Source organism: Dipodomys merriami, unplaced genomic scaffold (assembly GCF_024711535.1).
Source record: "Dipodomys merriami isolate MVZ:Mamm:240054 unplaced genomic scaffold, mDipMer1.0.p SCAF_158, whole genome shotgun sequence".
In the NCBI taxonomy this organism is placed as follows: Eukaryota; Metazoa; Chordata; class Mammalia; order Rodentia; family Heteromyidae; genus Dipodomys; species Dipodomys merriami.
The window spans coordinates 1,275,230-1,291,310 of record NW_027202915.1 but is presented as its reverse complement, the minus strand read 5'-3'; the positions used below and the strand labels follow the sequence as shown (position 1 = coordinate 1,291,310).

Sequence of the window (16,081 nt, the reverse complement as noted above, 5' to 3'; positions counted from 1 at the left end):
AGCATATTAGTACTTGGTTGTTTAAGTCGAGTTAATTACTGCTTACTGGAGATGAATTTTGAAGTAAAGGAGGCTGTGTCTAGTCACAGTACTACACCCAGGACATTTAGCCTCACATGCACTATGGGAAAGACAGCTTCTCATATGCTGTTCACCTCAGTTAAACTCTTCCCACGTAGTTATTAGTATACGGCTCCAAACTTCTTTGTAAAATAAAAAAAGGTGAAATTTTATAACTTTCATTTTCAGCACAAGAGAGATAAACTCCTTGAGGATGTTTATCACAAAGGGGACCCCTCTCCCTGCCAACGATAAGGAGAAAGGATGGAATTGGAGAGACATTTCCCAAAAAAGGAAAAAACAAAAAAGGTCCTGAACAGATGCAGGGTGATTCTCTCATTTGACTGGGCACCAGCCAAGAGTACAAGGCCCTGATTTCAAACTCCAGAACCAAAGAGGAGGTGAGTATTAAAATACTTAGCTTAGTACTCACTAATACTGTTTGTGCATGACTGAATTTGTTTTTGTTTCTGTCTCACCAACAGTAACATACAGTATGCAGACTTTTCAGGTTGCTTCTTTTACTTAGCAATGGGCATTTCAGTTTCCTTCGCATCTTTTCATGGCTTAATAATTCATTCCTTTTTTTGTTGTGGGGCTTGAACTCTGGGCCTGGGCACTGTCCCTGAGGTCTTCAGCTCAAGGCTAGCACTCTATTATTTGAGTCACAGTGCCACTCCTGGCTTTTTCTGCTTATGTGGTGCTGAGGAATGGAACCCAGGGCTACATGCATGCGAGGCAAGCACTCTACCACTAAGCCACATACCTAGCCCCTCATTCCTTTTTTTAAGTACTGAATATTTCATGGAATTGTGTTTTGATAGTACTAGGGTTCCAGCTGAGAGCTTAGGGCTGACTAGGCAGGCATTTCTATCATTTGAGTCTTACCCCTATACCTTTTTCTTTTTTTCTTTTTTTTGTCGGTCATGAGGCTTGAACTCTGGGCCTGGGTGTTGTACTTGTGCTCTTTAGCTCAAGGCGAGGGCTCTACCACTTGAGCCACAGCGCCACTTCCTGTTTTCTAGTGCTTTATTGGAGATAAGAGTCTCATAGACTTTCCTTCCTGGGCTGGTTTTGAACTGCGATCCTCAGATCTCAGACTCCTGAGTAGCTAGGATGACAGGTGCCCGGCTCTTACACCTTTTACAAATAGGACACTGTATGTTGTTTTTGCCTAAACTGGTCTGGACCACACCCTCCTATTTACATATCCCACATAGATGGAACAAGAATGCACCCCTTGAAATGGGGTCACATTAACTTTTTGCCGAGGTAGAAAAACCCCTTTTTGCCTATCTCCAGTTCCTGAGTATTGGGAGTCTAGGCATGAGGCAATGTGCCCTGCTCCATGGACTTGATTTTCATATAGGCAGTAGAAAACAAAATTATAGTAAGTGAACTGACACCTTTATATAATGTTCTAAAAAATTTAAAAATAATATTAATATAGCACTCACAATACAAAAGCCTTCTTAAAAAATAAATCCAACTGGGCACCAGTGACTCATGTCTGAAATGCTAGCTACCTAGGAAATTGAGATCTGAAGATCCCAATTTGAGGCCATTGAGGGCAGGAAAGTACATGAGACTATTATCTCCAATTAACCACCAAAAAATTAAGAGTTGTGGCCCAAGGGTTAGAGCACTATCCTTGAATACAAAAGCTTAGGGAGAGTGCTCAGGGCCCTACATTCAAGCCCTATTCAGCAAAACATAAATTAAAATAAATCTAGCCCGGTACCAGTGGCTCAGGCTTATAATCCTAGCTACTCAGGAGGCTGAAATCTGAGGATGTAGGTTCAAAGCCAGCCTGTACAGGAAAGTCCATGAGATTCTTATCTCCAATTAATCACCTGAAAAGATTGGAAGTAGAACTGTCGTCTTAATTGGTAGAACCTTTTTTTTTTTTTGGGTCCGGTCGTGGGGCCTGAACTCTGGGTCTAGGCGCTGTCCCCCAGCTCTTCAGCTCAAGGTTATCACTTGAGCCACAGTGCCACTTCCGGCTTTTTCTTTTTGCTTATGTGGTGCTGAGGAATGGAACCCAGGGCCTCAGGCATGCAAGGCAAGCACTCTACCACTGAGGCACTTTCCCAGCCCTTAATTGATAGAACTTTGAGTGGTAGCTTTGTGCTAAAATGCTAAAAGAAAGTGCCCTGGCTTTGAGTTCAAACTCAGACTTAAGTTTATTTTGTACTAAAATTCCTTATAATATGTAATGGTTTTCCATTAAAGATATATAGTTACGGAAGAAAACCAAATGAAAATGTGAGCTGCCACATGCCATTACTCCTTTATTATAAATTTCCCTTCTCTACATCCAATAGATTTACATTGCCACGTGTGAACCATACCACTGGAAGGAAACAAAAAATCCTTTCCCCTCTCTGTCAAACCCAAGTGAACTATCATTAAAACTATCCATTCAGCAAGACGGTGGTGCTATTTATGTTTTATAGACTGTGACAGGCAAATTCATGAGTCCCAATTTGGTGTAACACCTGTCAACTTCATCAAGTTCTAAAATGAGGATTACAGTTTTACTGTTTTTAAAAAAAGAAAGATGCAAAAGTATCTTTATTCACAAATGCCATAATAGACCATGAGGAATATACATACAAATTAATGAAACTAATGAGTATAACAAATGTGTAATATATATGATAAATACACAACAATCAATTACATCATTATATATTTGCAAAACAAATTATAAATGAAATTTTAAACGCTGTCACCAAATATTGGTGAAATAACCTAAAATGCAACAAAAATTCAAATCTACACTTGTTCTTAGGGTCCAGAACAATTAGTTGTTTCATTAAAACTGTCATTTATCTAAATCCTATGTTGGTTCTGACAAATGCTCAGCTAGGAATATATTCCTGGCCATGCAAGAAGTATTCTGTAGAGCAATACAGAATACTCCATCTTAAAACATTAGGAACAGATCCTGTCCTCCCTCTAATGATCTAGCATGGTCTGCCATCTGAGAACAGCCACTTCCTGTTATGCTAAGGGAGAATGATATGACACTTTATTAAAGGCAGAACCTTACAGTTGTACTTTAGGTAGGAAGTGATCAGGGGAAAGAACACTTGCCACAAGGTGGGGAAGATGTACCTAGAAGACAGCAAGGCCTAGGGACAGACAGTGGCAATGATTTTATGTCAGATGACAAGCTAAGTTGATGGAGGGGTGGGGGTCTGCAATGGGAAGGGCCCCACAAAATCTGATGCATTTTCATCTGTATACTACCACTTGGAGTCTAGGTGCCTTTGTTTATGCTGTCCCCTCTGCCTAGAGGGTCAGCTCTTGTGAGGTACCACTGCAACTTCAGGGCTTAACAGTGCCTGACACTTAGCAGGTATACAAAGACTTCCTGGAGAAAGAAGGTGTTGGTATGTATCATAGAGTATAGCAAACACTATGCTATAAAAAAGGATGAAACAAATCTCAAAATGCAAGACAAAATAACTGAAATTCACCAAACCTGTGAGTGTGGCCTCTGAAGTCAGGCTGACTGGGCCTGAGTCCCACATCTACCACTGTCTAGCTCTGTGAGGCTGGGCAAGCTAGTCTCTAACCCTTCACTTCCCCATAGGTTAAATTAAAATGGGACCCTGCTAACAAAGTACATTTACATACATAGAAATAGAAATCTCTTCAAATTGTTCACAGTTCTGCTACTTTGCAACATGAGGTTGAGTTTTGTGAAGGTGGTTACTGGGAAACAACTATATTTGCTGCTTTTATAAAAATACTTTCTTTAACAAAATATTGATGGGGTGGAGTGAGGTTTTCACTGAATCCGAATCTCATTATTATTCAGAGACAGCTATGGAAATCACCCAACCCAACTGCTTCCCTTGGGTGTGACCCACCTACCTCTTCTGGGATCATGTTTTGTCTTGCTGAGGCTAATGCAAGGGCTGCTGGCAGAAATGTGGCTACCTACACACTCAGAGGTAAAGTATGCTTAGTAATGATTCTTAGGCCAATTCTAACAAGCCAATATAAAACACACTTTAAAACTCAGCAAAGTGAGGCAGTATGGTGTAACAGTTAGCAAGAGACTTAGGCCAGGGATCAAGTCTGGGATCAGGGACCAGGTCTGGGATCAAGTTCTGAGGCAGTCACTTATCGGCAATGTGACTGGTATTGGGATAATTGATCCTTCTGTGCTTCAGCTTCTTTCTCCAGGAACTGGGATTATTGCAGAAATGCTTCACAAGGATTACAGGAAATAATCCATAGAGGCACATATGTATGGCTAATTACAGTATTTTAAGTATTCAATACATGGTATGTATAGTATGTCAGCAAATACCTGTGTGGCTGGCATATGTCACTTTCAAGATATGTTCAAGAACTTGGGTTAAAATTTGACAAATTGAACACTCAATCCCTATTTGTCCCTAACACTAAGAGGATTTTTATGATCATACTTTTAAAACACAACCTAGTATTTAACATTTTAACCACTTTGAAGTCTGTAAAATAGTGGAATTAAACATATTCATAGTGATATGCAGCCATGAACACTATGCATTCCCAGGACATTTCATTGTGCCAAGCAGAGACTCTGCCCATTAAGAAGTGCCATACTCTCCTCAGTCAGCCTTGGGGCTGTCTATTCCACTTGCTGTCTCTATGAATTTTCCCGGTCTAAGAACCTCACATCCATGGAATGATGTAGTATTTGTCTTTTTGTGTGTAGCCTGTGGCTTATCCAAACTGCAGCACACACCAGTGCCTCATTCCCTCCAAAGTGGGATCCTATCGAGAGTGTGTGCACACCACAGGTTGTCTGTTCTTCTGTCAGTGATGTCGAGCTTGTGTCTGCATTTGTCCGCCATTATCTGAGCTATGACACAGGGTGTACAAGACCTGCCTACGTCCTCACTTTGAGTTCATTTCAGTTCATTTCAGTGTATAGCTAGAAGCTGAATGGCTGGATTAGAGATCACTAATTCCATGTTTATCTTTGCAGGAACTGCACAATGTTTTCCTGGACATGTATGGTTGAAAATTTCTTAACCACTATCTTAGACTTTAATATTTCTGTTTTTTCTTTACCTCTAAAACAGATACATTACTATTTCCCCCAGATTAGTTGACTTTTCTACATCAGTGGCATTCCTATATAAAAGATGCTACTTCTGGGCCTGCTGGCATAGTTCTTACAACTGAAGGAAGCCCTCGTCACAGGCCATGGGGACATAAGCAAAATATGATTCAGTCCTAGATGACCGAGGAAAGCAGGCATGATAGTGCCCATTTGTATTCTCAGCAAGTATGCTCTGGCAGGGGGATTCTATGTCACAAAAGGGAGGAAAAAAGACCTAAAACCCAGGAAGGAAGAGCCGGGAAGGAAGTTTCCTTGGGAAGGGTGTGTATATATGGGGAAGTTAAGCAAACACACACACACACAAGTTCAGGATAGAATGAGTGCTTAGGAAAAACTGGAGGAGACCCTGAACTTTTGCCACTGGGTGGTCTCAAGCTGATCAAGCAGGAAGTGCAAGCTGAGGCGGGGCCAGCACACCTTGAATCCACAAAGACTGCAGAGAACATGGTCTAAGACTCCAGCAATCCTGAACAGCCAGCCCTGAGCACCCAGAAGGAGCTCATTTCCAGAGCTACAAATCTGTTCAATAACAAAAACTACTACACCTGGAACAAAGAAGTGTTGTTAGTACAACCTATTCAAGCACAGAAACCCAGTAGCACAAAATACCCTCCAGGAAGCAAAACCACCCAAAGTGTCTTAAAGCCAGATGCTGATGGCTCATGTCTGTGATCCTGGCTACTTAGGAGGCTGAGATCTGAGGAACTCAGTTCCAAGTCAGACCAGGCAGACAAATCTGAGAGACTCTTATTTGCAATTATACAGGAAAAAGCTGGAAGTTAAGATATGGCTCAAGTAGCAGAGCCCTAGTCTTCAGTGATAAAGCCAAGCAAGAGGTCAAGGCCCTGATTTCAAGCCTCAGTACTAGTACCCTTCTCCCCTGCCCAAGAAAAAAAGTCTTAAATATGCTCAAAAGCTTTTCCATGGGAAAATAACCTCAGGATATCCAGGAAACAATATTGAATAAAATTGGAATATTAAATAGAAATTAGAACAAGGAATGTTTAACATGTGTAAAGACTATCTCTGGGGTGATCAAAGTTTTGAAAAGTGTTGACACATACACCAAATTATTAATGTAATTATGCCCCTAAATTATATGATGAAATGTCAATCATGTTACACTGGGAAGAGAGGAGTAAAGAAAAGCAAGGACTTCAGATCTGTGACTTTATGTTCTACTCTGAGTGTTTGTATAACTGAGTTCTTTAATCTGCCCTGGCCGGGAATGCTGTGGAAGCCAGTAAAGTGGCAAACAGGAGCACGTGGTCCACATATTCCCATAGCTGGGGTCTTTGCCCTGCTCCTTTTCCCCATATTTCCTCACCCTCAAGTTGCTCTTTCTTTCATGTATGTACTATTCTGACATTTGTGCCTAAGGCCTGAGCATTGCCCCTGGGCTTTTGTGCTCAAGGCTAGCGTGCTACCACTTAAGCCACAACTCCATTTCCAGCTTTTTGGGTGTGGTTAATTGGACTTTCCTGTCTGGGCTGTCTGCAAACTATGATCTTCAGATCTCAGCCTCCTGAGTAGTTAGGATTACAGCGTGAGCCATCTGTGTTTGCTTATGGTTTACTCTTAATGGTAGAAAACAGGAAAGAACTTATGGTTAACTATCTTCAACCACTGTCTAACCTTCTCCTTAATTCTAGACACTAGTATTATAAGTGCAATAAAAAAAAAAAAAAAGAGCCAAGTCCCTCTGACCTACTTGGGTCAAAGGACGCATTGGATGCGTTATGTAATTGCAGGTAATCACCAGCTCCACGTGGCACAGCTCCTCCTGTGCCCTCAGGCCACCCCTGAATCCCAGGAGGATGCTGCGGTTAGGAGCTGAGGCTGACGTCTGACTTATACTGCCTGCCACATCACCGAGGCGAGGGATCAATTATGCAGCAATACACAGTTCTCTGGAATCCTGGTCCCCACCCCTCCTGGCACAGGCACAAGGTAGGAAGACACAAACAGCTGCTGGGGTTAATATACCGTAGGTATATATGTATCTTAACAGTGACCTGGGGGCCTGGAAATGTGGCTTAGTGGTAGAGAACTTGCATGCAATAAGCCCTGGGTTTGATTCCTCAGTACCACAGAAAAAGCCAGAAGTGGTGCTGTGGTTCAAGTGGTAGGGTACTAGCCTTGAGCAAAAGAAGCTCAGGAGGGGCTGGGAAGGTGGCTCAGTGGTAGAGCGCTTGCCTTGCATGCATGAGGCCCTGGGTTCGATTCCTCAGCACCACATAAGCAAAAAAAGAAAAAAGCTGGAAGTGGCGCTGTTGCTCAAGTGGTAGAGCAGCGCTAGCCTTGAGTTGAAGAGCTGAGGGACAGTGCCCAGGCCCAGAGTTCAGGTCCCATGACCGGACCCCCCCCAAAAAAAAATAGCAAAAGAAGAAAGAAGCTCAGGGACAGTGCCCAGGCCTTGAGTTCAAGACCCAGGACTGATCAAAAAAAAAAAAAAAAAAGTGAACTGGGGTTACTTTAGGTGACATCTTGAACCTGACCGGGACTCCTATTTTGAGTGAAGGCTGAAAGACACTCACTAGCTATGATCTCAAGTGCTGTCCAAGCAGACTCTGCACAGCAACATGTACACCTGCCAAGGACACTCCTATTTTCCTCTCTGGCAGATGTCACAAAGGGCATTTCTCTTGGGCAGAAGCAAACCTTCTTTACTGTTTGTTCTGCTGAGCTCTTAAAGAGGCAAAGCTCTGATAAACTTCATGAGAACCTTCAACAAATCACTAAAGCACAGCTGAGATCTGTGAGCCCCTCTTAGAATTTCACTTAAGCACTTCTACCTCTGGCCAGACTATCTTACGCCACAGATCCTATGCATTTTCTCCTTATGGATAAATGGAGATTATGTCAGTCATCAGTGTTAAGGTTTTAAAATCAGTATTTAGATTTTACAAACTGGATTTGAAGAAGTATTTCACAAGATGACTTTCATGAAACTCTGGAGGAACCTAACAAATTGCACAGTAATGAGACTGTAACCAGAGCCCCTCAGTCCAGGCAGACCAAGGTGGGCCCCTGTGCCTTGGGTTCTGTGGTAGTAAAAGCAGGCACCTGTGGCCAGTCACAGCCTTCTCATCAAGGCCTGCCAACCATCCCTCCATTTGTCACTTTCTAGAGCTTGATCCGGGCTGTTATCATTTCATATTCAAGGCACAACCAGTCCACATAAGTCATGCTGTGATTTAGACTCTAAATTACACAGAACATGGCAATTAGCACTAATGTTTGGAAACCCCAATTTTCCTCTTAGAATTTTGATTATATGCTTTTACACTTAACACATTTTCTTAAAATCTAAAAATATGCAAGGGATTTGCCCAAGCATGCATTTTGTTATGCTAATTCCCATCCCTTCCCTCCCCTCCCCTCCCCTCCTCTCTTCTCCCCTCCCCTCCCCTCGTGTCCTGTCCCTTCCCTTCCCTTCCCTTCCCTTCCCTTCCCTTCCCTTCCCTTCCCTTCCCTTTCCTTTGGTGCTCAGGCTAGCATTCTATCACATGAGCCACAGCTCCACTTTCTGCTTTTTTGGTGCTTAATTGGAGATAAGAGTTGCACAGACTGGGGCTGGGAAGGTGGCTCAGTGGTAGAGTGCTTGCCTTGCATGCTTGAGGCCCTGGGTCCGATTCCTCAGCACCACATAAGCAGGAAAAAAAAAAGCCGGGAGTGGCGCTGTGGCTCAAGTGGTAGAGTGCTAGCCTTGAGCTGAAGAGCTGAGGGACAGCACCCAGGCCCAGAGTTCAGGCCCCATGACCGGACTCAAAAAAAAAAAAAAAAGTTGCACAGACTTTTCTGTTCAGGGTAGCTATGAACCATGATCCTCAGATCTCAGCCTCCTGAGTAGCTAAGATTATAGGTATAAACCATTTTAAATGTTCAAAAGAGTTATACCTTTAGGTTTAGTGTGTGTGAAAGCCTAGAGTCTTGTATAAGTTAATACCTAAATATTCTTCTTTTTTTTTTTTTTTTGTTGGTCATGGGGTTTGAACTCTGGGCCTGAGTGCTGTCCCTCAGCTCTTCAGCTCAAGGCTAGAGCTCTACCACTTGAGCTACAGTGCCACTTCCGGTTTTTCTGGTGGTTTATTGAAGATAATAGTGTCACAGACTTTCCTGCCTGGGCTGGCTTTAAATCGTGATCCTCAGATCTCAGCCTCCTGAGTAGCTAGGATTACAGGCGTGAGCTACCGGCACTCGGCCAATACCTAAATATTCTTAAACAGCTTTAAAATATAGCCCTAAAATATTCCATTGTCTTTAAACATATTCATCTATATTTATATGTAACTGTGCAGATACTCATAAACTTGTACTGTAAATTTCTTGATTTTTTTTCTAAACATACATCAGGTTCTATGTTCAGAAGACAATGACTCTACCCCCAAAGAACCTCATTCAGTTTAAGATTTTTACCTACTTGAACATATAAAATCTAAAAGATAAAAATGTAGCTCTTCATGTTTTTTTATTTTTATTTTTGTCAGTTGTGGGGCTTGAACTCTGGGCTTAGGCTCTGTCCCTGTGTTCTTCAGCTCAAGGCAAGCACTCTACCACTTGAGCTACCGCACCACTTCCGGTTTTCTAGTGGGTTATTGGAGATAAGAGTCTCATGGGCTTTCCTGCCTGGGCTGGCTTTGAACTGTGATCCTCAGATCTCGGCCTCCAGAGTAGCTAGGATTACAGGTGTGAGCCACCGGCGCCTGGCTAATGTAGCCCTTTAAATGTAAAAAAGCTTCTATAGACTCATTAGAGATGATTCACCAAATTTTAAAGGAGATTATCTCTATGGTTATCTTTGTTCCAAAAGCCATAAAAGCAATGGCTTAGGTACTAGTAAGAGTTACATATATGGACATGATCATGACACAGATGAAGGCATTTAATTGCAGAAGGGGTCAATCTCACTAAGTGACCTAGAATTAGAAGGTGCACATGTGAAAGCTGAACTGGGTGGTATGTATCTGTGATCCCAGCACTCAGGAGGCTGAGGTGGATCATCTGGCCCAAGAGTTCAAGGCCAGCCTGGGAACATAGCAAGAATGCATATCCAAAAAATAATGAGTACATTTCTTTTTTAACCATGTCACCCCTACCTTCACTGTCTCCCAGTTTTTCCTTCCTTTCCCCTCCTACAAGTTGGACAGTTTATAGTGTCTGCTGAGTATACTGCTGCATTTGTTCACTCTTTGTCCCTCCATTTCTGTGTCCCTCTTGTAGGAGGGGAAAGGAGGGAAAAAGAAATATACTCATTACCTGACTTATGAAATGGTAACCCCTATATATCCCCTAATAATAAGAAATTAAAAATAAATAAATAGGGGGGTATGATTGGGTGGGGGGGAGGAGGGAGGCTGGGAAGGGAGGTGAAGGGTAAACAAAGGAGGAGGCTGCAATGCTTGGTAAGAAATGTATGCATTATCCTGCCCATGTAATTGTAGCCCCTCTGTACAGTATGTTCTCAAATAAAATAAAATAAAATTAAAAAAAAATAAATAATAAATACAATGAAAAAAATTGGGGCCAGTGGTTTATATACAAATAGCTGCACAAGCAGAACAAGCCAAGACTCTCATTGCCAACTAACCAGCAAAAAAAAAAAAAAAAAAAAAGTGGCAGTATGCTTCAAGCAGAAAAAAATCCAGCAAGAGTACCAGGCGCTAGTTCAAGCCCCAGAACTGAATAAAACGACAAAACAAATAAAAACCAGGATTAGAAAGGACAGCATTTCTTTTCTTTTTTCTTTTTTTTGTCTTTCATAGGGCTTGAACTCTGGGTCTGGCCGCTGTCCCTCAGCTCTTCAGCTTGAGGTGAGCACTCTACCACTTGAGTCACAGTGCTATTTCCAGTTTTCTGGTGGTTCACTGGAGATAAGAGTCTCATGGACTTTCCTGCTGGGGCTGACTTTGAGCTGCAATCCTCAGATCTCAGCCTCCTGAGTAGCTACGATTACAGGTGTGAGCCACCGGTGACTGGCTTAGGACAGCATTTCTAATCAGCCAAAAAAGTACACAAGAACAGTACACAAGAGGAGGTGTCCTGTGTGCTCCTCTGAGTGTTGTGGGGTGCTGCTGGGAGAGGGGAGCACACCAGGAACCCCAGCCGAGCCATACTACGGGTCTCCAGGTCAGCCCATTTTTGGCCAGAAGAAACCAGAAGGTGCCTCTTCCCACAGGTGCCCAGTAACTGGAGGTACAAAAGCCCACAGCTATAAACCTTGACTGCCAAACTATGTACCCATGAGACAATCTGAATTATTCTTTGCAACCACAGGAGTACAGATAATTAAAACCCGATGTCCTAAAGGAAAGTGACAGCAGGGTGAGGCTCTTTGGCATATGTGGTATACATGCATGAAGTAATACAATAACCTCCTCCCCTTTGTACAACTAGTATGCTATCGTATGCTAATAACAAATAATTAAAAACAAAACAGAACCCCATACCTTCCTCCACACTGGCATAAGAAGAATGCTAATAGATGTCTATGCCCGTTATTCACCTACAGAGTACATACAATGGAAAGATTCTACAAAAAGGACTTAAAAACCCTGGTGATAGCAGAGAAAAAAGTCTTAAATTTATGGAGGAAGGAAAGTGCATGTATCTAAAGTTCCTAGTGTAGAAATCCAATGCATGTCAGTTTTAGCAGAATCTATTACAGTGAAAGATAGGGAACAACTTAAGGAAGAGGTCAAGTGTGATACATCTGTATAGGGACACTTTGCGGACGAGTCACAGGCATAGATACGATACAGCTGGATCTGCACATCTATGGTGAAAAGAAGGGGTAGCAAGAAGGATGTGCAACAGTATACATAGTAGCATGGGGGTGTGGCTTTGATGAAAAGAATAGAAATCAGAACATCACAAAGGTACCTGGTGGTGTCCTCTTGGCAGGGCCTCTTTTGGTTCCTGCACTTCTTTTTCCAGGTATGGTTTTGTCCTCCTCCACGAAGGCTTGTCCATCTTTAGGGCCTTCACCAGCAGTGTCTTCCAAGTTCTCACTTGCAAACACCACCAAGCTGGCTGGGCAGCTCTCGTTGTTGTTGAGACTATCCTGCTCAAACCCTTCAGTCTTTCCCATTGTTCTGTCTTTGCTGGTCAGATGCTCAGGCCTGTCTCCATCCAATTGGTTTTCATTTTCGTCGGACACAGAAGACAAACGTGTTACTCTTCCTTCCACACTGTCACCACCAAGGTAACGCCCATCCTGAGGTTCCAGCTGCAGATTATAGGAAGGAGTTTCGCTGTCATCCATTAGCGCATCCTTTGTTGAACTGTTTAAAGTGTCATTAACGTCCTTCCATGTTTAAAAAAGACAAAAAGAAAAGAAGCAAATTCATTTTTTAACCCCTGGGATTCAAGGTGATCTCTAATTTCCCTCTTCGATTTGGTCTTTCACTGAAATTGAGGAAGGAAAGAAAGGCCCGCAGTTCATTTTTATGCCCTCTTTGTATAACTCCAAACCTCCCTGAGATCATGGAGGACACAATAGTGTCAACCTGGACGGTTGACAAATTCCATTCTCTCCCTTTTTTGTATTTTGTTTTCAGTTACTATAACAAAATATCCAAGACAGGGTAACTTTATAAAGAAACAATTTTGCTTAGTGTACAGTTTTAGATCTTTGAATGCACAGAACCTGTGCACTCACTTGTTTGTTTCTAAGCTCACTAGGTAACTATGAGGTAGGAATGCAGACATTATTAAAGAAATGGCTGGCTCCACAGGTTATCTATTAAAGTCAAGGACTAGTTATGGAAAAACTTCTTTTGTGTGGTAGCACTGGAGACCGAAATTCAGGACTTTACATGCTGGGCAAGTGTGCTTCACCCCTGGAGCCCGGGTCTCATTAACTACCTGAATTGGACTCAAACTCTTGATCCTCTTGCTCACAGAGAACCTAGGATTACCAGCATACACCATCTGGTTTAACTATTCTTTGCCTAAACAGCAGCAGTTCTTTTACAAATGAGAAGGATCACAGCTTTTCCCAGGCAATAAAGTCTGTGAGACTCTTATCTCCAATTAACCACTGAAAAGCCAGAAGGGGAGCTGTGGCTCAAGTGGTAGAGTGCTAGTCTTGAGTGAAAAAGTTAAGGGATAGTGCCCACGCCCTGCGTTCAAGTGCAAGTAATCAGCACAAAAAACAAAATCCATAGAAACAACATACAAAATATTAACCATATGCTAGCTGATCATGTATTTTCAAGGTATTTTACAACTGAAATATTTTATTTGATTTTAGAAATAAAGGCATTTCTTGGCAAACAAGAAGTTCTATGTGGGCTGATACCATTTTCCTTGAAATATATCCCCTGAACCCATGAAACTGGGAATCTTCTCAGCTGCTTTCTATTTTAAGTAATTGAGAGGTTGTCTAAAATGTGTTTCTGGTTGAAAATTCAAAGTTTCACGTTTTACCTGCAGGAGCCTCAGATCTCATATGCCAAGAAGACATGACAGAGGAAACAAAGCAGCAGCCTGGAGCCCACGCACTGGCCATCTCGCTTTCTGAGTCTCTCACACACTTGAGCTACATGAGCCTCGGCAGCAGGATTTACACAGCGGTTGACCTGAAGACTGAGGCTCAGAAAGGTAATATAAGTAGGATTACCTACCTAGTTTTGTATCCTATGTAGTCCAACATAATGGCTGTGAGCAGACAGGGCAGGTTCAAATCCTGCCTCTGCCATCTTACTAGGTATATGTGCAACCTTAGGCAAGTATCCCACACCGACAAGCCTAAAATTTCTCAACTACAAAACTGACCTCAAGGAGTCAGTATTTTGTCTCAAACACATATCCTCATGAGTGTCAAGCAGGCAGTCTGCCACAAAACTACACCACCAGCACTTGCATTTTGAGACAGGATCTCACCATGTATCTCAGGCTTTGAACTCCTTAAGTAACTCAGGCTAGCTTTGAACCATCACATTTCCTGCCTCTGCTGGGTATACAGGTGTGACCACCATGCCCATCAAAGATGCCTAGACACCCTGCAGGTAGAGCACTTCGGTGAGTACTTGCCCACAGTCAATGCTCAGGGAGAGTCATTACTTCCCACAAAACCTCACAGGTTCCATTAGATACTGGTAGTTCATCAGATGATTCCAGCTTTACTGTAGATTCAGAAAGAGTTGTTCTAAACATCCTAGAGATGGACAGGCTCTGAATGACAAACTAACCTGCCTCATTTGAGAATACTGATAGCCCCCTGCTTCAGGTTCTGCAATGCTTTTTTTTTTTTGTCGGTCGTGGGGCTTGAACTCTGGGTCTGGGCACTGTCCCTCAGTTCTTCAGCTCAAGGCGAGTGCTCTACTGCTTGAGCTACAGCGCCACTTCCGGTTTTCTAGTGGTTTATTGGAGATAAGAGTCTCATAGACTTTCCTGCCTGGGCTGGCTTTGAACCACGAGTCTCAGATCTCAGCCTCCTGAGTAGCTAGGATTACAGGCGTGAGCCACCGGCGCCCGGCTTTTCTGCAAAGCTTTAGTGTCTGTCCGGAGCACCCTGTCTCACGTAATGATAGTAGAAATTAGTGGTCAAGACTCCTACACATGTTCACAGCTCGGCTGTGTGTCATGCTGTGTTCTGAGCTCATGTTCCAGCAGGTAGGAGCTATCAGTCTATTACACTGATTGGTATCTTGTCAAGTTCAGAAATGGAGTGTGGACTGGCTATGGTTCTGAGGCCTCTTTCCATTTCAGTCATTACGTCTGTGTACTCTGGGGACTGAAGAAGAAACACTTCCCTCCAGCAGTGGCATGCCCCAGCCAAGCCAGCTACTCTGAAGAAGACACCTCTAATGACCAAGAAGTTCAATTTCCCTGATGTGACTTTTCCCTGGGAATTGCTGAGATACACACCGGAGATACTTCCTATGCAGTTCCTGCTTTCTGTTGAGAATGCTGAAGGGGGATGTACGTATTATTTAAGGGAAGTAGCCTTAGCTATCTCAGTACAGCGGGGGTAGAGGGGTGGGGGGGTTTCCCCTGGGTCCTCATGGCGTTCTGACTCTGCCACTCTAGCAACCACAGTCCTTCCCACACTGCTCTGCACAGGTGTCACTAGGTTTAATACACCTGAACACCGGCTCCTAAGTTCTGCTCCTCACAGTGTCTCATCCTGGCCCTTGTAGTTATTGAACACACGAAGAATGGAACAGTATTCTGCTCTGTCACTCTGGAAAAGAGAAAGTAAGACACATAGACTCCCATACATACCTGGCTCTTTTCTAAGAGGATCCAATAGTACAGTACTTGGTTTCTATCTGCATTCTTAATGCTTTTTAATTTGAATACCCTAAACAATAGGATAAACTTCTTAATGGGATTGTGTGTGTGTGTGTGTGTGCTTTTACTGGGGTTTGAACTCAGGGCCTGAGCGTTTGTTCTCCCTTAGCTTTTCTGCTCAAAGCTGGCATCCTACCACTTGAGCCACAGCTCTACTTCTGGCTTTTGGTAGATAGTTAAAGATAAGAGTCTCATGGATTTTCCTGCCCAATTTCTGGCTTTGAACCTTGATTCTTAGATCTTGGCTTCCTGAGTAGCTAGGATTTCAGGCATGTACTACACTTAACTCTTAATGGGATTTTTAAAATAATTATTACTATTATTATTATTATTTTAGTACTGTGGCTTGAACTCAGAACCTTGAGCTCTTGCTTGGCTTAACCTTATTATTAAGTAGTTATACAAAGAAGTTATAATTCCATAAGTCAGATTATGAGAACAATGCATCTTGATCTGTCTTCTCTTCCATTGTTCTCTCTAATTATTCCCCCTCCCATTCCTATTCTTAATGGGATTTCATGTCAGTAGTGTTCCAGTGCTTTTGAAAACAGTTAAAAATACTGTGTTTTATTTGTATCTTTTTCCCCTCCAGCA

General features: G+C 42.7%; 1 protein-coding gene across 3 annotated transcripts in view; it reads right to left on the bottom strand.

Moving 5' to 3' along the window:
* Cnst (consortin, connexin sorting protein) overlaps positions 1 to 16,081 on the bottom strand; it is a 63,741-nt gene that overhangs the window by 36,087 nt on the left and 11,573 nt on the right. For 2 of the 3 annotated variants that reach the window (XM_070023191.1, XM_070023190.1), the window contains exon 2: positions 12,071 to 12,494. In XM_070023191.1, coding sequence (XP_069879292.1) covers positions 12,071 to 12,452 — 382 coding nt within the window. In that variant the 5' untranslated portion in view covers positions 12,453 to 12,494. The remainder of the gene's footprint in view (positions 1 to 12,070; positions 12,495 to 16,081) is intronic. The other variant, XM_070023192.1, reaches the window with a different exon arrangement.